The sequence below is a fragment of the Taudactylus pleione genome, unplaced genomic scaffold (genome assembly GCF_031769625.1).
Source record: "Taudactylus pleione unplaced genomic scaffold, aTauple2 ptg000250l, whole genome shotgun sequence".
Classification (NCBI taxonomy): Eukaryota; Metazoa; Chordata; class Amphibia; order Anura; family Myobatrachidae; genus Taudactylus; species Taudactylus pleione.
In genome coordinates, this window is record NW_028284652.1 from 8,684,697 (window position 1) to 8,710,670 (window position 25,974).

The following is a 25,974-nucleotide window of genomic DNA, read 5'->3' on the forward strand; positions in this document are numbered from 1 at the left end:
CATAGACGGCACTTTAAGGCGAAGATTACGAGTGGATAGCCATACTAAGTCCCCTGTTTTTAGGTTGGGCACCGCTCTCCTTTTTTTGTCCGCTGTTAATTTATATCGAAGAGAGGCTTTTTGTAAGGAGGAATGGACCTGAGTCCAAATCTGAGAGAATTTCTGTAGGGTGGAGGTCACTGCTGGTACATCGAAGACTGGCAATTCTTGAAACTCTGGTACTCTGGGATACAGTCCAAAAACTACAAAGAATGGGGTTTGCCCCATGGATGAATGATAGGAGCTGTTATGGGCAAATTCGGCCCAGGGTAAGGTGTCCGCCCTGTTGTCTTGTGATGAAGACATGTGAATTCTTAGGAAAGTCTCAAGGTCTTGATTGACCCTCTCTGTAGACCCGTTAGACTGAGGATGGTAAGCTGTTGAAAAATTCAGTTTGATTTGAAAGATAGAACATATAGCTCTCCAAAATCTGGCTACGAACTGTACCCCTCTATCAGAAACAATCTCAGTTGGAAGTCCATGGAGACGGAAGATGTTGTCGACGAATAACTGAGCCAACTCTGGAGCAGATGGCAACTTCTTGAGGGGAACGAAATGAACCATTTTGGAGAAACGATCCACTACTACCCAGATGGTGGTAAACCCATGAGAAACAGGTAGATCCGTTACAAAGTCCATGGAAAGGTGTGTCCAAGGATGGGTTGGTACTGACAGAGGTAGAAGTGTGCTGGCAGGAACCTGTCTGGATGTTTTATGTTGAGCACACTGTGGACAGGAGGCGATAAAAGCTTCAATTTCCGACTTCATAGCAGGCCACCAGTATGATCGTTGCAGGAATTCCAAGGTCTTGCGTATGCCCGGGTGTCCGGCAAAACGAGAGATATGAGCCCACTTCAAAAACAGCTTGCGCATGTCTGAGGCCACAAATGTCTTCCCGGGAGGAGGTTGAATGCAAGTGGTAGTGAATACTCTGGAGTCTAGAACTGGAGTTTCCTTATGACCTTCGGAAGATGCGTCGGAGGAGAGTGATCGAGAGAGAGCATCTGCCTTTTGATTTAGTGAGCCTGGGCGAAAAGTTAAAGTAAAATTGAAACGAGAAAAGAATATTGACCATCGAGTCAGGCGGGAACTCAGGCACTGAATATTTTTTAGGTATAGGAGATTCCGATGATCTGTATAAACGGTGATGGGATACATCGCGCCCTCAAGAAGATAACGCCACTCTTCAAAAGCTAGTTTCACAGCCAATAATTCCTGCTCTCCAATGGGATAATTCTTTTCTGCTTGGGAAAATTTCTTTGAGAAGAAGCCACAGGGATGAAACTTGCTATCCTCGAGTTTCTGGGATAGTACTGCCCCTACCGCTTCAGAAGAGGCGTCTACCTCAAGAAAGAATGGGTAGTTAATGTTTGGTTGTCTCAGCACTGGGGCGGAAATGAAGGCTTGCTTTAAGAGTTGAAAGGCAGTTTCAGCCACTGGAGGCCATCGGGATGGATTTGCCCCCTTGCAAGATAGGGCGGAAATGGGTGCCATGAGAGTGGAAAATCCTTTGATAAACCTTCGATAATAATTTGCGAAGCCCAAAAATCTTTGTACTGCCTTCAAAGAATTCGGACGAGACCAGTCCAATATTGCCTGAACTTTCTGGGGATCCATTTCAAGGCCGGCACCTGAAACGATGTAACCTAAAAAGGGAACTGAGGGAACTTCAAATACGCATTTTTCAGCTTTGCAGTACAGGTGGTTCTTTCGTAAGGCGCGTTAACACCTCCTTGACTTGGGATCGATGTCTGACAATGTTGGAGGAGAATATCAGAATATCGTCGAGGTATACTACCACAGAGATATATAGTAAGTCCCGAAAGATCTCATTCACAAAGTTTTGGAACACAGCAGGAGCGTTACAGAGACCAAAAGGCATTACCAGGTATTCAAAATGCCCGTCTCGAGTATTGAATGCTGTTTTCCATTCATCCCCGGCTCGTATCCTAATGAGATTGTAGGCCCCTCTTAAATCCAGCTTGGTAAAAATAGTAGCACCTTTTACTCGATCGAAAAGTTCGGTAATGAGGGGTATCGGGTAGCAATTTTTGATGGTTATATCGTTTAAGCCCCTGTAATCGATGCAAGGACGCAGGCCTCCATCCTTCTTAGACACAAAAAAGAATCCTGCCCCTGCCGGTGAGGAGGATGGTCGAATGAACCCCTTTTGCAGGTTCTCCTGGATGTATGCTGACATGGCTTCAGTCTCGGGTAGGGAGAGTGGGTAAGTACGACCTCGCGGAGGAGTTTTGCCAGGAATCAACTCAATAGGACAGTCCCACTCCCGGTGAGGAGGCAGAATATCGGCTCCGGTCTTACAGAAGACATCGGAGAAGGAGCGATACTGGTATGGAATTGGAGTAGTGGTTGCAATGTAACTACCTTTGACGGGTTTGATTTGAGGAAGGCAGGATACTTGACAAGTTTCTCCCCAGGACAAGATCTGCATGGTGCCCCAATCAATATTGGGGGAGTGCTTGCGTAACCAGGGGTATCCAAGGATGACTTCATGGGAGGCTTTGGGAACTACTAGGAATCGGATAGTTTCAGTGTGGAGAGCTCCGATACGAACTGGCACAGGAAGGGTACGTTGAGAGACGATTCCATTGGTAATCTGAGTGCCATCTACAGCAGATAGAGTGATGGTGTGGTCGAGAGAGGAGACAGGAACCCGGAGCCTCTGGACAAGTTCAGCGGTGATAAAATTTTCAGCGGCCCCTGAATCGAGGAGAGAAAGAACAGTTTTAGAACCAGTGGAGATCTCAAAAGTAATGGAGAGGGTAGATTCATTTTTTGACGGAGACATCACTCCTAACCTGGTGTCTCCGGCACAGATTAGGATCGGGAGTTTCCCGGACGACGTGGGCAGGCTGCAACCATATGAACGGTCTCCCCGCAGTACATGCATAGATTTTCTCGTCGGCGTCTTTGCCGTTCTTCTACCGTGAGGCGGGCCCGGTTAATCTGCATGGGTTCGTCACCCGCAGGTTCAGACAGAGGGAGGGTTGGAGTAATGGTCGGCCGGAACCTAAAGCGATCTCCCCTAGTTTTCTCACTCTGGCGTTCTCTGTACCGCAAATCCACTTTATTGCAAAGGGAGACAAGCTCATTGAGGGTAGCCGTCGGATCACGACTGGCGAGGTCATCTTTTATGCGATCTGTCAATCCATTCCAAAAGGTGGAAGTCAGGGCTTCTTCATTCCATTTTAGTTCCGAAGCCAGCGTTTGAAATTGAATGATATACTGACTGACTGACTGGTCGGTTCCCTTGGCGAAGTCGCAGGATCTCCGTCGCCGCGGAGGTTGTTCTGCCGGGCTCGTCGAAAATCCTCCGGAAGGACGTGAGGAATTCAGAGTAGTTGTCTAGTAACGGGTCGGACCTCTCGCAGAGAGGCGAAACCCAGTCCAGGGCAGAGCCGGTCAGTAGAGACACTATATATGCCACTTTGGATTTTGGAGATGGAAAGTTCACAGGTTGTAGTGTGAAGTGGACGTCACACTGGTTGAGAAACCCTCGGCACAACTTGGGGTTCCTGTCAAACTTATTGGGAGTCGGAAGGTGCAAACGAGATGGTGCAGGTGGAACAGGGACAGCTGGAGCTGCTGGCTGGTTGGTGGCGGCAGGCAAATTAACAGTAACCAGGGAAGCTTGCAGCGTATCCTGACGAAGAGACATTTCCTGCAGGAACCGAGCCATTTGGCGCTGAGACGCCTCTAGTCCCTCTAGGCGACTGGTGATACCCTGGAGCAAGTCGGCCCTCAGATCCTGTCCACTGGCCGAATCCATCTGGCCAGTGCAAACTGTCACGGCTTGGCGTGCGCTTGGACCCGGAGTGGAGTCGGATGAGGAATGAGGACTTGTTTGCTGGTACTTGAAGGCAGCCGGCCTTAGGGGAGTATGACTCATGAAGGAGTGGCACGCGACGGGATCAGAACCAGGCTGCGAGACACTGGCGGAACTCAGAGACCCGGGGTAGGCTGGGTATAGCAGGTAGTCGGGATCAGGAGACAGGTAGTAACAGGAGCAAACTGCACCAAGGCTGAGAGGGGAGTCTGCAGAAACACACTGGTAATGACACTTTAAATGAGCAAAGGAGCACAGAGAACTAGCTCACAGCATACGCTGTGATAGACGTTGCACTGGCAACTAAAGAGCCTCTTGACAGCCCTTTAGTACCCTCAGGTAGTGCAGGATTGGTTGCTAGCTTCCCCAGCCCAGACTGAACCTGACTGGCCAGAAACGCCATGTGACCCAAATCCAAGATGGCCGCGCCCAGTGGTCACAGCGTGGAAGCGCTGCCAGTCTCAGCCCCTCTCACCTGCCTCCAGATGGAAGCCCTTGGTCTGCGGAGACTCACAGCACCCAGCACTATTCTCCAGGAACCTGCACCTCTGCTGGAAACACCATGCCACAGCGCCCGGAGCGGTAAGCGCCGCGATCTCAGCAGCCTGTCACCCCTGGTCGTGACAGCATGTATAGAATAATATAAAAAAATCCTAAAAAGACTTCCAGTGGGTGGCTCATCCAAGATGACCACATTTTAAAAGAGCTCCATAGCTGGCTTTTAAATCCATGGCCATCCCTTCTTGTAGGATTTGTGTGCTTGACTGTCGAAGGTATACAGAGAGCTTTGGATTGCCACTGTGGAGACTATTTGCAGCCTTCCCCTGGAGTCGAGCCTCACAGACTGAGCCACGTGAGATGCCTTTCGTCTGTGCCTGGGACTCAAAGAGAGGATTTTGTCTCTTGTTGCCCACTATGGGCATACTGCAGTTTGCCAGCTGATAGGTGGGGTGAGTGAATCAAAAGCCTGTGTGACTTTATTGCTTTTCTTCACCCTCTGCCCTTCCCTTACTCCTCCAATGTACTCCTATGCCTGGAGTGGACCTCTTTGGAATCTCAGAAACATCTGGTGCTTTGGATGTGGTTTGAGGTCAATTCACTATCCCTCTACTACACTCACCCTAGTGTTCCCTTCCTTGGAGGACTGGATTTGCTGTCATACCCATACATGATATTGTATTTATCACAGGCCACACTGGAGCACCGAGGTGGGTCCGGGACTTACCTGTCCAGGCGCTCTTGCGGGGTCCGTCTGGTGGGAGTACAGGCCGCTGGCCGCTAGCAGGGTGTGTGGGCAGGTCCCTGAGCGGCAGCGCTGGGTCTCTGTCATAGCGGAGATACGGTGGCTAGGAGTCTGTGCTGATGCTGCCGTGTGCTGGGCGCCGCCATCTTGGATCTGGTCACATGACAGGAATGAGCCAATCCAGTCTGCATGATTCACAGTGGGCTCTGTCAGCCAATCCAGCCAAAGCACTGGGTACTTAAGTGCTTCCTGGGAGTTCTAGAGTTGCCAGTGCAACGTCTTACACAGCTAGTCTGTGTACTAGTTCTCTGTGCTCCAGCAGGGGAGCCGAGAGGGGGGGGGGAGCGGGTACAGATTACCCGGGCCCGGACATGGCAGGGAGCCCGGGCCGCACGCAGCACATCACCACTTTTTTTTTTTTCTTCAATTTTTTTTTTTATTATTCTCCTTTACTGAAACCACCGGGGGTGGCGGCGGGCGGCAGTTCGGGGGGAGTGGGAGGGAGAGGGGAGTAGTGGCGCACTGTCACTCACCTGACTTGCATTCATTGCAATGCAGCCCCGGAGCTGGTGCTGAGAGAGAAAGCCTTGCGAGATGATGTCATCATCTCGCGAGGCTTTCTCTCTCAGTAGCAGTTCCAGGCTCCGGGCGGAGATTGGGAGGGAGACAGGTGACCGCGGGCAGCCAACAGTATGTGGCGCAGTCTGGCGTCATGAAGTCAGGCTGAGCGTGTTTGCTGTTCTCAGTTTGCTGCTGTGAAGAGGAAAGGAGGAGGAGCTGTGCACCAAGGCCCCGAGGAGGACGCTTCACCCAGCCACCACGCTACAGTCAGTCTGTGTGTCAGTGACAGCCTGTCTGTAGCAGAAGAGGAGAGGGGATCAGACGGCAGAGAGTTTCATTTAACGCAATTCTTTGCTTTCCCCAGGTAAGGCAATGTTTCTGGCTGCAGCTTTGCAGGGGAGAAGGTGGGGGTTCCTTTGCTTGTTTTGATTTATTACTCTGTAATGGCGGGAACCCGTTTTTATTCATTCTTTTTTTTTTTTTTTATGTAACCTTGTAAGAATATGTTTTTATTAGGGTACTTACCTAATGGTGTCGGGGTTCTGTCTGTCAGGATACCGCTGTCAGTATTTTGACCGCCGGCATCCGAACCGCCGGGATCCCATACCCAACCCTTTCCAACACTATATTACTATTTTATGTTGTCTTTTTTTATAATAATTTTTTTAATGTTTAATTTATATAGATATTTTTGAATCTGTGGGGCAATTTAAATGTTTTGCGTGCAACCTGCTGGCTGTCTACAATTGTAGCTTTGTTTGGATGCCTAAAGCTGCGGGGTGGGGGGACACATTTCTTCTCGCAGCCTCCTGAGATGCAAGAAGAAATGTGTGCAAAGTCGTTGTTTGGGCACCCAAACCAGTACTTCAGGCACCCAAACAAGAACTTTAGACAGATTTAGCTGCTTTCAGCTGCTAAACCCTGTTCTTTTGGGCGCGTTAAATACTAATGGGTGTCTAATCTGAGTAACAATTTATTTGCTCTGATAGACGCCTATTAGTTTAGACACCCAGCATTTGAATCGCCCCCTGTATATCTGTATAAAGAATATATTAACAAATTAATTTGTAATTTAAAAAATTATAGGTACTTGAAAAAAGGGCAGGGGCATGGAGGGGATACAGGGGGCAATAGGTGATAAAGGGCACAAGTCTGGTTGAACTTCTGTTGTATGATGATGACATGGTTATATTCCTACACAAACAGGCATCTTCTGGGACCATGTGATCTCTTACATGAATAGTGAATACTGACTGAAGACAACGTCTGCCCAGGGAGGATCAGTTTCTTCAGAGGTTCTACGTTGCAGAGAAACCACCATATAGGTAAGGTGTATTGGAACAGAATGGAGAGGAATGTTCCCAGAGTGACGAGAAATGGGTGGAGTGTCATGATGACATGCCCCCATTTCCAGTGACCACGCCCCTAATGACACGTGACCATGCCTATTCGGAGCGCATACACTACATATTGCTTTGTTTTCACACTTGCGCCACTAAAGTTAACATAAGTTATGGAACTGGGACCACCCATTATCAAATGGCAAGTTTCGCCTATGGGCGCAGACAGTGAGTCGGAATAAGACTGTCACTGTCTGTGAAGGGATGCCTAACCCTAACCTCCCCCCCCTAGTGTGTGTGTATATAAATATATAGATAGATAGATAGATAGATAGATAGATAGATAGATAGATAGATAGATAGATAGCAATATATGGAGAGAGGTGGCACTCAGAGTCTTTTCAATCGAAAAGTGAACCCTATGCCAGGGTGATTTATTGGGACAATGTTTCGGAGACCGTATCCCCTTCCTCAGTACAATATCAATTGTAACGGGAGCGTGCCATAATACCACGCCCCTCTTTGGGATGCGCGCACCTTAGGTGCGCGTATGTCCCGACCGCTGAATTACCAGTGTTGGGAGGGATCCTAATAGTGAATACTTATGTGCCAGCTGCTGGTAGCCATGTCATGCTCCTGTGGGTGGGTGCTTCTCACATGATAGACACGCCCCCAAAGAGGTGCAGCCCTGTCCCTACTATGCTGTGGCCACATCCCCTCCAGGGGGGCCCTGGGAAGTTGCTGTACTGGGGCCCAGGATTTCTCTTGGCAGCCCTGTGCTCCAGTACCCTATTGCATAATTATTTTGCTTCCTGCTCCACCTCGAAGTGTCACTGCCAGTTGGTCCGCTCCTTCTCAGTTCTGACAACCTACACTGCTGCCTGTGCTACGTTACAGAGTCTCCTCCACCAGGATTATCAGCCAGCACCGGGTTCGTGCACCTCAGCTGCTCCAGGAGTGGTGCTCTACATTCCCTGGAAGGGTTAGTTTTTTTGTTTCATTTATCCGGACCACCGTCCTCCACTTCTTCTGCTAATGCAGAGACATTCATGAATAGGAATCCCCTTCGTCCAGCCTCATTCCAATTTCAGGAAACTGCTCGCAAGGACTTCCCTGCACCCAGTCCTGTTCCACATTCCAGTTTGGACGTGATAGTATTTGCCTCATACTTGCCAACTCTGCCTGATTGTCAGGGAGACTCCTTGAAATAGTTGTAATCTCCCTTCCTCTCTAAAGAGTCTAGCAATCTCCATGATTGCACCTTACCCCCATTATGAAGCTGTTATTAAAAAAAAACAACACAGAAATATATACATTCAAATGGGATCATTAGTATCATTTCCCTGTAATGGTTATAAAGCACAATGATCCCTATGGCTACATGCATTTATATGTGTATTTTCATCACCAAGTAGATCTTAGTAACTGCTTTGGGGCTCATTTACATTTGTATGTAAATCAATGTTATGACACGCCTCTCAGATGTAGCAGTACACGCCCACTTTAGGTTTTGCTTTCATAATCTCCCTAAAATGCTTTTTCAAAGTAGGCAAGTATGATTTACCTTTGAGTTCCTTCTCCCTCTGCTCTCAATGTTCATTTGCTTACTTCACTGTTTTAGTACATCTAAGGCCCTCTAGTGATATTTTATTTTTACTACCAGACTTGTTACAGTGACTTAGCTTTGTGTTACCATCACTGGTGTATATCCTATAACTCCAACCTCTATGAAGTAGTTCTTTCAGGTGTTACATGTGTTGATTGTCTTTTAGGATATGTCTGGTGACCCCTGTTGGTGGCTAGGGTCCCCCTGGGCTATCTTTGCCTTGTGGTGGTGTTTGCTGTCCCCCAGAAAACATAACCTAAGCAAACCCTGGCTAAACAACGCCCCCCTCTCCCCCGTCTCTCCACCTCCTCACATTATAACGTTTGAGGTATGTCCCCCAGGCTGGGGATACCACTGCTTCTTATCACTCTTGGGCATGATTATGCCCAAGAGTGATGAAAATTGTAAGCACTTCATTCCCGTGATCTATGTAAAATGTTACCAGCTTCTAATTAGAATTGACAAAAAATTTGACCAATTAATGCCTCAAATAGACAACAGCTTGACAGATTTCAATCTTGTCTTGACTTTCCTCTGTCTCATTTGTCAGATCATGTTAGATGCGGCAGAGTAAAGGGTTATGGAGCATACACACGGTCAGATTTTTCTTCAGATCTGAACGATAACGATTTTAAAAATCGTTCAATCGTTCATATCTGAAGGAAAATCTGACATATCTGACATATCTGTCAGATCTGTCAGATCTGTCAGATGAACGATTTGAACGATGCGCGCTCACGATGGTCAGATAACGATATCTGACATCTGATGTGTTTGCAGTCAGACTTGGACGATTCCATTAATTTTAATGCAGTCAAAAATCGTTCAAATCGTTCAAATCTTTGGTAAAATCGTTCAAATCGTTCATCTGGCAAATCTGACAAATCTGACCGTGTGTATGCTCCATTAGTGATGCTGAAGATGCCCTCCTGCCACTGCAAACTTTGGTTACTTTCCTCACCATTTCACTGCAGTACTTGGCCAATACGGTTGATGACTTGGAGAACCGTCATCAACACAATAATATGCATTTTGTGGGCGTTCCTGAGCATATTAAAGTCCAGGCCCTCTGTGAGTATCTTGGTTCCACTTTAATTACAGCCCTAAAGCTTCAGACACTGAGTACCCCACAAATTGAGAGGGCTCATTGCTTTGGCCAGGACGTGAAGGAGGTAGTGGTAGGCCTTGCCCTGTTATTGACAAGTTCTTGGACTAGTGGACCAAGAAAAAATACTGACCACTTATAAACAAATAAAACAATTGGTTATTGGTGACTGTAAACAACTTATTTTTCATGAATTTTCTGTTGCTATAGCACAGAAGCGTAAAAGAATTCTCCCTGGTTTGTAAATTCTTGGTGGACAATAATAAACACTTAGAATTGCCTCTACCCGGCTAAATTAAAGGTCACTGATAATGGTCAACCCTTAGTTTTTTTTCGTCAACCCTAACATTGCTCATTCCCACTTCCTCAGAAACAGCCCCTCCCAAGGGTCACCAGCCTGCTCTACCCCTTCCCCAATCCCTGAAAGCTGACACTTTCTCCATTTGATTGCTTACACCTGACATTTTGTAGTGTTCTATTGTCTAGTGTAACTGTCCTCTCCTGGATCTTGATATTTTGATATTTTTTCTACTCAATTCATCTGTATTGCAAGATGGGTGGTTTGGGGAATGCCTTTCTGCCTCATGTATTTCCCAACTTTTGTTGGAAGGTATAATTCAACACTGTAGATCCCGCCATTGATAAGATACCTGCCCTGCTCACCCTGACTTCGCCCCAATGGAACCACATTTCCTGTTTTAGATTGGTCCACTCCTTGCTAGATCCTTGGAGGTTATTCAACCCTACCGACAAGTCCTATACATTTTATTCAGGGGTCCATAGATCTTTCTTTCAAATGTATTATTCATTGTTTTCCGTGTAGCTTCTTGCCAATTCTTTAGACTCTAGGTTGGGTAAGACCTGTAGTGTATGACCATGCCTCTGTGTCCATATTACATACTCTTCCCTTGATGGGACCTCGTGCCCCTCCCTGGAGATTCCCCTGCTACCTTTTTCATGCTGAACATTTCCAGCAATTTCAAAGCTGAAATGGGCAGAAGTTTCAGATGATAACCTGCAGCATTGGGTCAGCCCTGTCTTGTTTTAGAAAACTTTTAAAGCCGTCATGAGGGGCCACATTATGACATATATGGACAACAGAGACAAAGATACATACTGAGCTGCAACACTCCCTATACATGGCACATCAGGAATATATTTCTGATTCCAATGATACCACAAGCACCACTTATGTACAATCCCGCAGGCTACTAGATAATTTTCTGATGGACAGGCTCAGGTGAGATGCCTTGGAGGCTGACATTACTGAGACAGAGATGGCTCCGGCCATCTCTAACCTCCATTTCAGAATACTATAAACTTATAAAGCATGACATTATCCCTATACAACGTGACTTGTTTCAATGTATTCATAGAGGTACTCTATTTTTACAAATTTTAATGAAGCCTTCACCACACTTTGGGCCTGATTCAGTGGTGGATGCAGGGTCAATGTTTACGTAGTTATGTTATTTGTTGGTACTGCACATGTGCAAAAATTCAGAGAAACCCCAATTGTGCATGCAAACCACTGAGTGTACACAGATATTGCAGTTGCGTACGCGATTGCTCCCATTTGAGTTGGCAGCGGACAGGCATCGGTGTTCCTGAGAAGTGGTTTTAATTGAATGCAAAAAAAACAGCTGTCTCATGGCCGTGTTATGGGAGTGTCAAGGGCTTGACAATAGCTTCATCCTCAAAAGCAGAGCCGCAACTACAGAGGCCATGATTATATAAAGTTCAGAAGAACACTGCACCAGCCATAGGGCATCGGAATTGTCAATGGTCTTCACAATGGTGGAGTGTTTGAGTACAACGGTGGCTTTCCACTGTCCAAGGACATTCAAAGTGGACATCTACATTTGCATATTATCGCAGCTGCAAATCTGAAAGAAATCGCAGCCCCGCATACATTAGAGTCCACTTCTGAATCAGGCCCTTACTCTCAAATCCCAAAGGATCCGACTTTACCCTGCTCTTATCACCCCATCACCTTACTTAATGTCAATTTCAAATTGCTGGCAAAGATCATGGCAGATAGATTGCGATCCTTTCTATCCTCTATTCTCACAAGCCATCAACTGGGCTTTGTCAGAGGTAGTCATTCAGTCAAGGGCATAAGCACCGCTCTTGCAGCCATAGCTACAGCTAACCTTCACCCTGTTCCTTCTACTATGTTAGTGAGCCTGGATGCAACAAAGGCCTTTGATATGGTCTTCTGGCCCTATCTTTATGAGATTATGGCTTGACGGGGGTTTGGAACCATTCTATGGCGTTCATTACATTTGTTTATTTTGATTGTGTTTTTTTTTTAAACACAAAAATTACAATACACAAGAGAATGAGGAGACATCCCCAGTGTACAATAAAGCAAAGATAAACACATAGGACACAACTACATATAAAGATAAATGATAATATAAAAGTAGCAGCATAAAATATAACAAAGTAAGCATGTTAGTGGCAGCAGGCCTGGGGCTACCACATAATAGTATCTCATACTACACGTAGAATATACATATACTAGAACCCTTAATAATAGTAGTGAAATGAGGACCCAAGGGCGCCATTCAGGCCCACACAACACAATACCAGGAGCTTAATGGGTATCAATGTAACAAATATGAATCAGTGCAGTGCAGGTATACCAGCACTCAACACCAAACCGAGCTGCTCCAATGTCAACCTGTTCATGTAGGATAGACATACCAAAGAAAGATAAGATTAACTTAAATAAATTAACATAATATACGCTAGCCATTAACTCCAAAACATGGACAGCAGACTATAACAAGTAACTACCAACCCCCAAAGATCCCAACCTTTATGACCAAACCCTCAAATCACTGCATATCTAGATCCACAAACAAACCCCCTTAACTACATTACAACTATGAAAACATGGGGCAGCTATTCCCATAAGGCCATAGAGTATCCAGCCCAAGATCAAAGAGGCAACAAAAGGATTCCCAAAAAATATAAATTAGATATCCTGACCAAAAATAAAACCTTAACAAGAAAAGAGCAAGTAGGAAAGCTAAAGGGATAACATGACAAAGCAATCACTGAAGACAGGACTAACATTAAAAAAACCTGCATATTTAGGATATTAAAATATAACAGTCAAACAGAAATAAAAACAGGAATATGAATAAGAAAACCCAGGTGAATAGGATCAAGGAGTAACCCTGGAGGTTTGTAAATGCTAACGGATGAGAAGAAAATAAATAAATACAGGAGATAACAGCAATCAAATATTTAAACAGAATGTACAAAAGTAGACAGTGAGTGCACTAAAGTCAATTATGGACAATCAACCCAGTCCAACGCCCACAGTCCAAGCCAGACCGCAACCTCCCGGGAATACAGTGGGGCAAAAAAGTATTTGGACAGCCACCGATTGTGCAAGTTGTTGCACTTTAAAAGATGAGAGAGGTCTGTAATTTCCATCATAGGTACACTTCAACTGTGAGAGACAGAATCAGAACAAAAAAATCCGGAAATCACATTGTATGATTTTTAAACAATTTATTTGTACATTTTTCGGAAAAAAAATATTTGGACAATCAAAAAGTTTAACTCAGTACTTTGTAAAGTAACTTCGGTTGGCAATTACAGAGGTCAAACGTTTCCTGTAGTTCTTAACCAGGTTTGCACACACTGCAGCAGGTATTTTGGCCCACTCTTCAATGCAGATCTTCTCTAGATGTGTCATGTTTTGGGGCTGTCGCCAGGCAACATGGACTTTCAACTCCCTCCACAGATTTTCTATTGGGTTGAGGTCTGGAGACTGGCTAGGCCAATCTAGGACCTTGAAATGCTTCTTACGGAGTCACTCCTTAGTTGCCCGGGTGGTGTGTTTGGGGTCATTGTCTTGTTGGAAGACCCAGCCACATTGCATCTTCAATGCTCTTACTGAGGGAAGGAGGTTTTTCCCCAAAATGTCATGATACATGTCCCCATTCATCCTCTCCATAATACGGATCAGTCTTCCTGTTCCCTTTGCAGAAAAGCATCCCCAAAGCATGATGTTTCCACCCCCATGCTTCACAGTGGGTATGGTGTTTTTGGGATGCCACTCATCATTCTTCTCCCTCCAAACACGGCGTGTGGAGTTTATACCAAAAAGTTCTATTTTGGTCTCATTTGACCACATGACATTCTCCAAATCCTCCTCTGGATCATCCAGATGGTCACGGGCAAACTTTAGACGGGCCTGGACATGTGCTGGCTTAAGCAGGGGGACCTGTCGGGCGCTGCAGGATTTGAATCCATGATGACGTAGTGTGCTACTAATGGTAACCTTTGTGACTGTGGTCCTAGCTCTCTTGAGGTCATTGACCAGGTCCCGCCGTGTAGTTCTGGGCTGATCCCTCACCGTTCTCAAGATCATTGATACCCTACGAGGTGAGATCTTGCATGGAGCCCCTGGTCCAGGGAGATTGTCAGTGATCTTGTATTTCTTCCATTTTTTAATAACTGCACCAACAGTTGATCTCTTCTCACCAAGCTGCTTGCCTACTGTCGAGTAGCTCATCCCAGCCTTGTGCAGGTCTACAATTTTGTCCCTGGTTTCCTTAGACAGCTCTCTGGTCTTGGCCATGGTGGAGAGGTTGCAGTCAGACTGTTTGAGGGTGTGGACAAGTGTCTTTTAGACTTTTAACCAGTTCAAACAGGTGCCATTAATACAGGTAACGAGTGGAGGATAGATGAGCTTCCTACAGAAGAAGTAACAGGTCTGTGAAAGCCAGAATCCTTGTTGGTTGGTAGGTGTCCAAATATTTATTTTCCACAAGAATATACAAATAAATTGTTTAAAAATCATACAATGTGATTTCCGGAATTTTTTGTTCAGATTCCGTCTCTCACAGTTAAAGTGTACCTATGATGGAAATTACAGACCTCTCTCATCTTTTAAAGTGCAACAACTTGCACAATCGGTGGCTGTCCAAATACTTTTTAGCCCCACTGTAAATAACAAAGTCACAGCAAATGACAACCAGGTTACAACAGGAAGGTACCAGAGGCCGGGCCTCAGAGGGTGACACTGAACCATAGACTAGTGTAGCAGAATCAACAGAGCGTATAAGAGTGGGTAGCTTACCCTTAGCAAAGGCCACAGAGACAAGAACCAGTAGTCAAGATGGCGGTGGGAAGACAACCCAAGCGAGGAACCAACACCACTAAATTTATCAGCAGAAGAGCGGCCACCGGGCAGGAGCAGCCAGCAGGACACAGCCACAGACAAGTGCCCTCAGGTGGTCAGGCAAGTACTACCATCCAGCAAGGTAACGGGCGGGAGAAAGCAGCTACGTCAGTCCAGCGTCTAGGAGAGGAGGATCCAAGACAGATCAACGCATCTGAGAGAGAGAGACGGAGACCAGAGCCCACAGCATGCACCTCCAAGGTAGCAGTAGAGTGTCTGCTAAGGGAGTGACAGGGGAGCAGGGAGTACACATTCGGCCTGAAGGTTTATAAAACAGGAGATATAGGTTGGAGAGCGCTACACCAAGCGTCCCACCCAATGCCTGTCCAGGCCACTCCCCCCCTCATAAAATTTTTTTACACAGTTCCCTCTACATCCTCATTAATAAATGGCCTCATTGGTGATAGGCAAGTGATGTCAAGGAGTAAAAGACATGGTTGTCATTATTTCCCTTGCTTTTTAATCTAACTTTGGATACCATGCTTAGGGTCCTTTAGAACTGGCCACAATTGAGGGGAATACAAGTTGAGGGTGAAATAATTAAAATATCGGCTTTTACAGAAGAAATTCTTCTATAGCTATCAAATTCAAGGCAGATTCTTACACCTTTAATGGATCACATCTGACAATTTGGGGCGTTTTCTGGTTTTCCAGTTAATTTTGAAAGGTCTGCTGCTCATCTTCCTTACATATGGGACTGGCTTCTTGGTGACAATACTCTTCGTTGTTAGACTTTGCATTTCTTCAGGGGATAAACTTGACTTCTTTCCTCTACTTACATGACTGTGAGGTGTCCGTATCGATTCTTTCTAATTCACTGTTGGTGTCTACTAGAAACGTTTGGCATATCTTGAGGCATAACATAAATGAAACCCTACATTTCCCATTTTTGGGATGCTGCCAGCAGGTATGCCAGGGGCCAGCAGGTTTAGAAAAGTGCTGAAAGCTGTAGCTAAAAAAACGTATCTTCCAATTGTGGTTACAAAGGTTACACTCATTCTACTTTTTCCTTGAGAAGCTCTTCCATGTCTTTAGAATGGATTGGCTGGAGGCCTCCTTGCAGAAAAGAGGCTCACTCTGTGTTTCTTTGAGACATGGGAGAGCTTCATTGATACCCTCCCTCTCCCCCCAGCTAGAGAGCAACTCTATTAACGTTTTCATGGTACGCGACTCTCATGGGTGCCCAAGACCCTCTGATTCAGTTTCCGACTGACTTCTCATCTGGTTATTGTATATTATGGCCATTGTTATAGCCAGTGTGGGTCCATTTATGTTGTGTCTCCCTAACCTTTCCCTTCTTCCCCTTTTTTATTGCAAATTCAGGTCTATTATCCTTTTATTCTTTTTTTTTTTTTTTCTTTTGTTCTTTATTTTGATCTTAAGTTACACAATATATTATCTCACTGCAACATTGTTCATATATGTATTTTGGCTTATGCCTATACTTTTTGCTCTTTAATTGTATATCTGTAATGTGTTTCCTATCAATGGCTTCATGCTTCACTAAAGAAAAAGTTGTTTGAAGAAAAAAGAAAACAAAGATTAAATGTATATATCCAGGACTCCAGTGTCAGTGTTCTCTTGTGACAGGTATTGACACCAGCCAAGGTTGTGTATAATAGCAATGATTGAAGGGACATTAATGGGAATCACAACTTATCAAGGAGGAGTTGTATACATTGTACAATATACCAACACAGGTCTACACTGTTTTACCAAGTGCTCTGCAGGTCCATCACTTTGCCCACAGACAGTCTTTACCAATAAAGACACACCATCACATAAAACATATTAAAAGCAATACACACAAGATGTGATTAGCATGTGTGCTGATTTATAGACGTCCTCCTCACCAACATAACATAACTATCGAGCAAAAGTGTTGTTATTATTATTACCTGCATATGGATGCTGCCGGATTCCAAGGGAAAGCAGCCCTGTGTCTCGTCAAGGCAGCAGCCTGCGCAGCGTTGGACCAACACACATGATGGTAAGAAGAAGAAGTCTGAAAACTGCGGAAACTCAGTGAGAAGATTAAGAAGGACCCATCGAGGCTGGCATTTACTGCGGTTATATATATCATCCCAGGAGCTGCCTGCAAAACACACCACCACAAATCTGTTATTATTTCACATGGGCAATCTGTCCTTTGGCAAGAGAAACCACAAGATTTTTATAGTGTTAATGAAGTTATGATTGTAAAGCTTTGCGAGCAAGAAGACAGAATATTGTACTTAGGAAAAAAGTATTTAAAATTATTTAAAATGGGAAGATAGGGCCTGATTCTGAGGCGGACGGATCTCTTTGCAAAAACCGCTTTTGCATACAGCGCAAGCACATTTTTGCATCCTATTCTGAGCCAGAACTTGGGTGTTCCCCATTTATATGTGCATTCAGGACAGGTCTGGATACCTGTATTGTGACAAGCAGCTAGAGGTACAACAGAAACCCTTGTAGCGCAAACCCTATATCCATTCCTTGTAGGAACTAGGCAGTGGCAATGTGAAAGCACATAACCAACCTGACTTGTGGGGGAGTCAAGGGAGTGTTAGGGGCACTGGCGTAACTACCGTAGGTGCAGGGGGTGAGGCTGCTATGAGGCCCGGGCCGTCTCCAGAGCCCAGCCATCCCCCTTCACCTATGCTGCCAAGCAAGCCATGGTTGCTTCCTCCTTCAGCAGTGTACTGCGCAGGGCAGGCACATCTGCCATCCCGGTCGGCTCCGCCTCCTTATCTCCTCACTGCATCAGTCAGTGAGGAGATATGGAGCTGATAGGATGAGGATATGTGCCTGCCCTGCGCAGCACGCACTGAAGGAGACAACCACGCAGCAGAGGTAATTTGGGGAGGGGGGTGGTGCCACGTGGGGGGAGGGCGGGGGACCTATGGGGGCCCGTGAAAATTTTTCTATGGGGCCCCCTTAGTTCTAGTTGCACCCCTGGTTGTGGGAAAGTAACAAACTCTCTGGGCGATTCTGTGTCCTGCGTACAAGAAAGGGAAGCCTGTTTCTGACGGATCTTTTGCACCTTGTCTGGGGCTGGTGCAGCTGCTGATAGTAATGAAGACGGTTGTGACGCACGCACAGGAACCCCCACATTAGTTGAATGGAATCTGGCATTAGTGTAAGGTGGTGAATCTGACTTCCGCGGCTTCCCACAGATACACTGATACAGCCAAGTTTGCTTGCACCTCAGAATCAGCACCATATTGAGGACTTGTTAGAGCATTGCTTTTATCTTATATTTATTGCTTTTTAAGTGTAATGAGAGTCAGCTATACTATGGAGGCAAAATGTGTGTCAAGAAGAACTTTTAAAAGAGTAATATTGAGAAAGTGTGGGGAAAACAAATAGATTTAATGCTGCAAAATAATTCATTTTTAGTTTAGGTGTGTAATATTGCTATATACAGTAAATGGATTTCTTGTGTCCTGACGACATACAATGTCTTTAAAATTGTGACTAAGCAGTTGTTGGTATCTAACGTTTTAAAATATATAGTAAAAGCCAAGTTTGCTTTGTGTACTGACAGTGGGAGTTTATACCAATATCTGGTTTATATATTTTCTGTTTAATTACCAAATTTAAAAAAATTGTTTTATTACTGCAATAAAAATATAAGATTTAAAATGTCACAATAATTCCCCTATAGATGGTATTATGTACATAAGTAACATGCTTGTGGGTATTACCAACTGCTACCGGCCCTTAAAGCAGATAGAGCCATTATAACTCAAACCATGAGCCAGACCGTACTGGTGGCTTGTCCTGACTTTTAGTTTGGCCCCTGGACCATGGACATTGGCTAAGGGAAGCACAGAAAGCTCAACTGAGAAAGATAATAGAGAAGCATTGAGTGTTAGATACATAAGTAAAGGTGCCAAATCATGCACAAGACAGGATGGTGTTTATTGTGCGGCATGCAAACTGACGCGCTCTGGGTGTGGTTTACAGATATAAATTGCATGGTTTATCATTACTTATTATTATTATTGAGGGTAAAATCTTAAGTGTGGCAGTAGTTTGCAACCGTAGGCTGTGTGGAGTCAGAGACAATCACTGGGCTGCTCCAAGTATCCCTGGCCATTGGGGACCAGCACAAAAAAATGTTTAAAAGTGACCACCTATTTGTGGCACTACAAGTACCAGCATGCACTGACAGCCTACAAGTTGGGGCTGATGCTTGTAGAGGTACCTGCGCTAACATGCATATTGGTGCAAATGTATTCTTGCACTTGTAGTGCCACAATAATGTCATCAAGAGGGGCTGTTTAGTTACTTGAAGGAGGAGGACACGTTTATTGTAGTAATTATTTGTTACCCTTTATGGCAGCATTAGATTAGAGCTATGTCTCAGGTTCCAGCCACATTTATTTATTTTTAACTAATAAGTCATACGGTTAGCAAACCGGCTCTTGGTAAAGTTAGAGATTTTGAGATCTTGCAGTTTGGTTCCCTACATGGAAAATGGTAATCAGGGGCCCCATAGCAAAACCACCCCTTCCCGAGACCCCTGCTATTCAATTCTCTGCATAAGTGTGGGTCAGCGCATATGTAGTGCAGCTAATACCAGGCTTCACTGTGCATGCATTGGCCAACGCTAACACTCAGCGGTAGGTGGTCATGCCCCCTGCTGTAACAACAGTTCTTTCACTGTTTTTTTTTTTTTGACGATGGGATTTTGTGTTTAGTTAATTGATTTTCACTTTTTACTCACTGGATATCAAATAACATTAAAGCCACACTTTAGTAAATCTTCCCTTAGGGACAATGAGAACATTTGACCATACTAAGGGCCTGATTCAGAACAGCTCGCTGCAAGCGAGCGCTCGCCTTGAATCAGGGCATGTTTTTTTTTTTTTTCTCCAGCCCTCTCGCAAAGCTGTGGGTGACCACCTACTGCAAGTCCGAGTGATGTCAGGGAACGCCTGTGTTTGTGCAGCCACCCCCCCTCCCCGCCTACAAAACAGGGTGAGCTGTCACTTACCATCGACAGACATCCCGTCTTGTAGCAAGACCCGTAGCGACTGAACTTCAGTCGCAGGACGGGTCTCGCGCATGGGCAGTGGGGGACCATCGACCCGCTTGCGAGCGCTGTGCACTTGCGAGCGGGTCTGAATTAGGGGTGAGCGAGTTCGGATTTCTGAAATCCGAACCCCCCCGAGCCCCCCCGATCCGAGGCAGATCCGAGTCAGGCTCGACTTTTCTCGCCTGACTCGGATCTGAAATCAAGGCAAAACGTCATCATCCCGCCTTCCAGGTCTCGCGGGTTTTGGATCCTATATAAGGTACCCGCGTCGGCGCCATTTTCTCACTACCCGCGTCGGCGCCATTTTCTCACTCGGCTGTGGACAGTGAAGAGGGAGGGTGGGAGTTAGGGCTGGCTGGGCTGTGTAGTGTAGTGTAGTGTTGTAGTGTAGTGTAGTGTAGTGTAGTGCAGTGCAGTGTAGTGTTGTGCTGTGTTGCGCTGTGCTGCTGTTGTCAATAGGGACTGTGTCCACTACTTCAAAGTCCATAGGGGCTGGCTGGACTGTGTTGTGCAGTCAGTTGTCCATAGGGGCTGTGTCCACTCCAAAGTCCTGTGCAGTGTCCCAGTCCTAAAGGGGTGCTGTAGTGTTGTCCAGGGGGTGCTCTGTCCGTCAGGGGTGTTCCCCCCAAGTGCAAAAAAAAAATTATTTTTTCTGTGTTTGTGAATTGTGTGCACTGTGGCTGCACGTGCATCAACAAAGGAGCAGCGCCAAGCGTGCGCCTGTGTCCCATAAGTAAAAGGCCGGCTAGCTTGTCCTTTAAAGGGTGCTGTAACCCCCAAAGGGCACTCCAAACAAAATAAAAAAATATATTTTTTTGTGTTTGTGAATTGTGTGCGCAGTAGCCGCACGTGCATCAACAAAGTAGTGCCAAGCGTGCACCTGTGTCCCATAAATAAAGGGCCGGCTGGATTGACCGCTAAAGGTTGCTGTAACCCCCAAAGGGCACTCCAAACAAAATAAAAATATATATTTTTTTGTGTTTGTGAATTGTGTGCGCAGTAGCCGCACGTGCATCAACAAAGTAGTGCCAAGCGTGCGCCTGTGTCCCATAAATAAAGGGCCGGCTGGATTGACCGCTAAAGGGTGCTGTAAGCCCCAAAGGGCACTCCAAACAAAATAAAAAAATATATTTTTTTGTGTTTGTGAATTGTGTGCGCAGTAGCCGCACGTGCATCAACAAAGTAGTGCCAAGCGTGCGCCTGTGTCCCATAAATAAAGGGCCAGCTGGATTGACCGCTAAAGGGTGCTGTAACCCCCAAAGGGCACTCCAAACAAAATAAAAAAATATATTTTTTTGTGTTTGTGAATTGTGTGCACTGTGGCTGCACATGCAATAACAAAGGAGCAGCGCCAAGTGTGCGCCTGTGTCCCATAAGTAAAAAGCCAGCTGGCTTGTCCGTTAAAGGGTGCTGTAACCCCCAAAGGGCACTCCAAACAAAATAAAAAAATATTTTCTGTGTTTGTGAATTGTGTGCGCAGTAGCCGCACGTGCATCAACAAAGTAGTGCCAAGCGTGTGCCTGTGTCATAAGTAAAGGGCCGGCTGGCATGACCATTAAAGGGTGCTGTAACCCCCAAAGTACACTCCAAACAAAATAAAAAAATATTTTCTGTGTTTGTGAATTGTGTGCGCAGTAGCCGCACGTGCATCAACAAAGTAGTGCCAAGCGTGCGCCTGTGTCATAAGTAAAAGGCCGGCTGGCTTGACCGTTAAAGGGTGCTGTAACCCCCAAAGTACACTCCAAACAAAATAAAAAAATATTTTCTGTGTTTGTGTGCGCCTTAACCGCACATATATATCAAATCAATATAACATAAATGGAGGACCAAACTTTCTCCGATAAAAATAAAATAGGGAAAGATCAAGAACCACTTCCTCCTAGTGCTGAAGTTGCTGCCACTAGTCATGACATAGACGATAACATGCCATCAACGTCGTCTGCCAAGGTTGATGCCCAATGTCATAGTGGAGGGCACATACAATCCCAAATGACAAAGTTCAGGAAAATGACCTTGAAAAAAACATTTAAATCATCTGAAGAGAAACGTAAACTTGCCAATATGCCATTTACGACACGGAGTGGCAAGGAATGGCTAAGGTCTTTCCCTATATTCATGACTAGTGGTTCAGCTTCACATGACGATGGAAGCCCTCCTCCCACTAAAAAAATCAAACGAGTTAAGCTGGCAAAAGCACAACAAAGAACTGTGCGTTCTAAGAAGATATCACAAATCCCCAAGGAGAGTCCAAGTGTGGTTACGATGCCTGACCTTCCCAGCACTGGACGGGAAGAGGTGGCTCTTTCCACCATTTGCACGCCCCCTGCAAGTGCTGAAAGGAGCACCCACAGTCCACTTGCTGATATGCAAATTGAAGATGTCACTGCTGAAGTACAACAGGATGAGGATACTGGTGTAGCTGGCGCTGAGGAGGAAGTTGGCGAGGAGGATTCTGATGGTGATGTGGTTTGTTTAAATCAGGCTCCGGGGGAGACACTTGTTGTCCGTGGGATGAAAAAGCCCATCACGGTCATGCCTGGGCAGAAGACCAAACATTCCACCTCTTTGGTCTGGCAATATTTCTATCCAAATCCGGACAACAACTGTCTTGCCATATGTACCATATGTAAAGGTGAAATAAGTAGGGGTAGGGACGTTAACCACCTAGGAACATCCTCCCTTATACGGCACCTGCAGCGCGTTCATAAAAAGTTACTATCAAGTTCAGAAACTTTGGCTAAGACCGTAAGCAGTCCAGGGACACCTAAATCCCTTTTTCCTGTCTTATCCAAGGAATCGGTGGATGAGGAGGATGAGGACGACATCTTGCCTCCATAGAGCCAGTTTGTGCAGGGACACATTAATTGCCAGCTTGTTTTGTGGGGGCCCAAACGAACCAATCATTTCAGCCACAGTCATGTGGCAGACCCTGGCGCTGAAATGATAGGTTTGTTAAAGTGTGCATGTCCTGTTTATACAACATAAGGGTGGGTGGGAGGGCCCAAGGACAATTCCATCTTGCACCTCTTTTTTTTCTTTGCAGTATGTACTGTTTGGGGCCTAGTTTTTCAGCTGCCATCCTGTCTGCCACTGCAGTGTCACTCCTAGATGGGAAAACGTGTTTGTGCCGCCCACTCGTGTCGTTTAGCATAGTCATCCAGCTACCTCGGAGCAACCATTTGGCCATAAAAACAATATTGTGAGGTGTTAGGTGTTCAGAATAGACTGGAAATGAGTGGAAATTAAGGTTATTGAAGTTAATAATTGAATAGGAGCATAAAAACCCACAAATTCTGTGATTTTAGCTGTTTTTATGCTTTTTTTCAAAAAAATACAGATCCAAAACACAAAACCCAGAACCCAAAACACAGAAGGGTGGTTTTGGCAAAACCAATCCAGATCCAAACCAAAACACGAAAAGTGGCCGGTGCACACCCCTAGTCTGAATCATGCCTAGAGTGTATGTATGTATTATCAGGCTAGTCAACCCAAGTGCTGAATGGCCAGAACTTTCGCCAAACAGGTGTATAGCAAATTCTGCCCATGTATGAGCACCTATATTTAGGCATCTTTTGTGTCTGTCTAATTTCCCAGAGAAGATCTTTACAATCCCAGTCATGACATTGATCATAACATGCTTTTTTTGCCCTTTAAATACTAATAACCTTTCAATAATTATTATCAGTGCTTTATATGTGGTGATATTGAGGGGTACTCAGTACTGGTACATTGGATTTGGTCTAATCTTTAATTCTTATAAATAGATACAGCAACAGGAAGAAGTTAGTGAACTAATTTCATAAATGGAGCACTGATAAAGTGTAGAAGCTACTATAAATCTTGTATCACCTTGTAACTTTAGGGGAGTTTAGGTGATTTGTAAGGTGCCTTAATGCTCCACAACGCCAAACAGTGGAGAGAAGACGGCATAAATAAAGCAGGGACGTACAAGGTAGACTCAGTACATGTAGACATGAAAACAGGCACCTAGCATAAGAATAGATGTAAGAATCTGAATACAGCATCCAGAAAAACAGGGATGCTATTGTGAGGTTGGTCAATATTGAAAGACAGGGACATTGTTTTAGGGACAAATGTTTAAAAGTGTGCAGATGAGGTATAATAACTCCAGCGATGAGATTTGCCACAGTATTGTGCACCAGCCTGCCTTAGTGTTACCACCCAGGCAGGGGCATATTAAGAGAGGCGGGGGTCGTGTGCATTCCCTGTCCGGGGCCCTCTCTCTCCCTGACGTGGTTGACTGGCGACAGCAGCATCAGTAGACTCTGGGCATTAGTCTGTGTCTAGAGTCTACTGCGCATGCACAGGTCGCCAGAAAAATGGCACAGCCACCATTTTTCCAGCGATTTCTTTACTGCGCATACGCAATACACCGGAAAAATGGCCGTGGCAGGCATTTTCCAGCATTTTGTGCAGGGCTGAGACACCCAAATATGGGTGCACCCATTATAGAAACGCCCCTGCACCCGGGATTCATCTGGACAGTCCAGAAATTAGAAGATCTGTCCATAGTCCAGAGTTTTACTCATCCCAGATGGGCAGTGTTCAGTAATTCCACTGCATGTGGTGACCGCAACATCAATTTCAGTGCATCATAGTCGGACCATCCTTCTCTGCAGCTTCGCATTAAAGGTCCGCTACGCATCTCACCTCTTCTGAGTAATCCATCGAACTATGGACATGACTGGAATCAGTGTGCGACAGATGGAGCCAAGCAGTTTGGATTAGACTGAACCTTCAGTGGTGATGGTAGTAAGCCCTGACGGCTCTGGGCTGGCATGAGTGGGCTCTGAGAATGGCATGACTAAGGGGACACTGAGGCTGGCAAATAAAGGGACATGGTTGAGAGGACTCTGAGACTGGTATATAAAAGAACATGACTAAGGGGCTACTGAGGCTGGGATATAAACAAGCACAACTGAGGGGACTCAGGCTGGCATATAGGGCATGACTGAGGCTGGCATATAAAGGGGCACAGAGCATGAGGGGGCTCTGAGGCAGATTATGAGGTATGGTGTGACTGAGGGGCTTCTGAGGTTGGCATATAAATGGGCATGACTGAGGGGGGTCTGAGGCTGGCACGTAAAGGGTTAAAGGGGTTTCTGGAAGGGACATGGCATAACTGAGGGGGCTCTGCGGCAGGCTTATAAAGGAACATGGCTGATGGGCTCTTGACAGGTATATAAAGGGGCATGAGTGGCTCTGCGGCATATAAGGGAGCTCTAGCCTGGCATATAAAGGCATAAGGTTGCTCTGAGGCATACAAAGGGGCATGAGGAGTCTCTAAGGTATATAAATGGGCATGAGGGGGCTCTGAGGCATATAAAGGGGCATGAGGGGAATCTTGCTGGCATATAAAGGTATGAGGGGACTCTGAGGAATATAAAGAGATAAGAGGAGCTCTCTATTAGGGACAGATATATCAAACATTAGAGAGAGATAAAGTGGAAAGAGATAAAGTACCAACCAATCACTCTCCAAGGTTTGATACATATCCCCTTTATAGTGGTAGGAAAATGGCTTGAAAGCTTACAAATTAAATGGTTGTAAACCTACTGTGGTTTTGGCCATGCCCCAGCTCTGGGAATCTGAAAATGAAAGGATAGTAAACCTATCCTGTGTGTGTGTGTGTTTATATATTTTTATATATATACAGTATATATATATATATATATATATATATATACTGTAACAGGTAATGCCAGCCAAACACTCAGCAACATCAAAATGTCAGTTGGTTAACATTGGGCGTGTGCCCCCATTACATTAACAATGCCAAAGCAATTTTTTTGAATGTGGAAATTACTCCAGTAAACAGGCAGCTGCTATCTGCCTATGTGTACACTCATCTTGCAGCCACAATAATGCTGGGTACACACTCGGATGATGTCAGCCCAATAAGTAATTTCCGGCCGGATTGTCCAGTGTGTACTGACTATCTGTGTACTCCCGCAGTCGGCTGTGCTGCATGGCCAACCGG

At 45.5% G+C, this 25,974-nt stretch overlaps 1 protein-coding gene across 3 annotated transcripts in view; it reads right to left on the reverse strand.

Annotated features, from left to right (window-relative positions):
* The window catches only part of VEGFB (vascular endothelial growth factor B), a 50,810-nt gene that overhangs the window by 13,773 nt on the left and 11,063 nt on the right, over positions 1–25,974 (reverse strand). For all 3 annotated transcript variants that reach the window (XM_088480151.1, XM_088480150.1, XM_088480149.1), the window contains one exon: positions 16,846–17,042. In XM_088480151.1, coding sequence (XP_088336277.1) covers positions 16,846–17,042 — 197 coding nt within the window. The remainder of the gene's footprint in view (positions 1–16,845; positions 17,043–25,974) is intronic.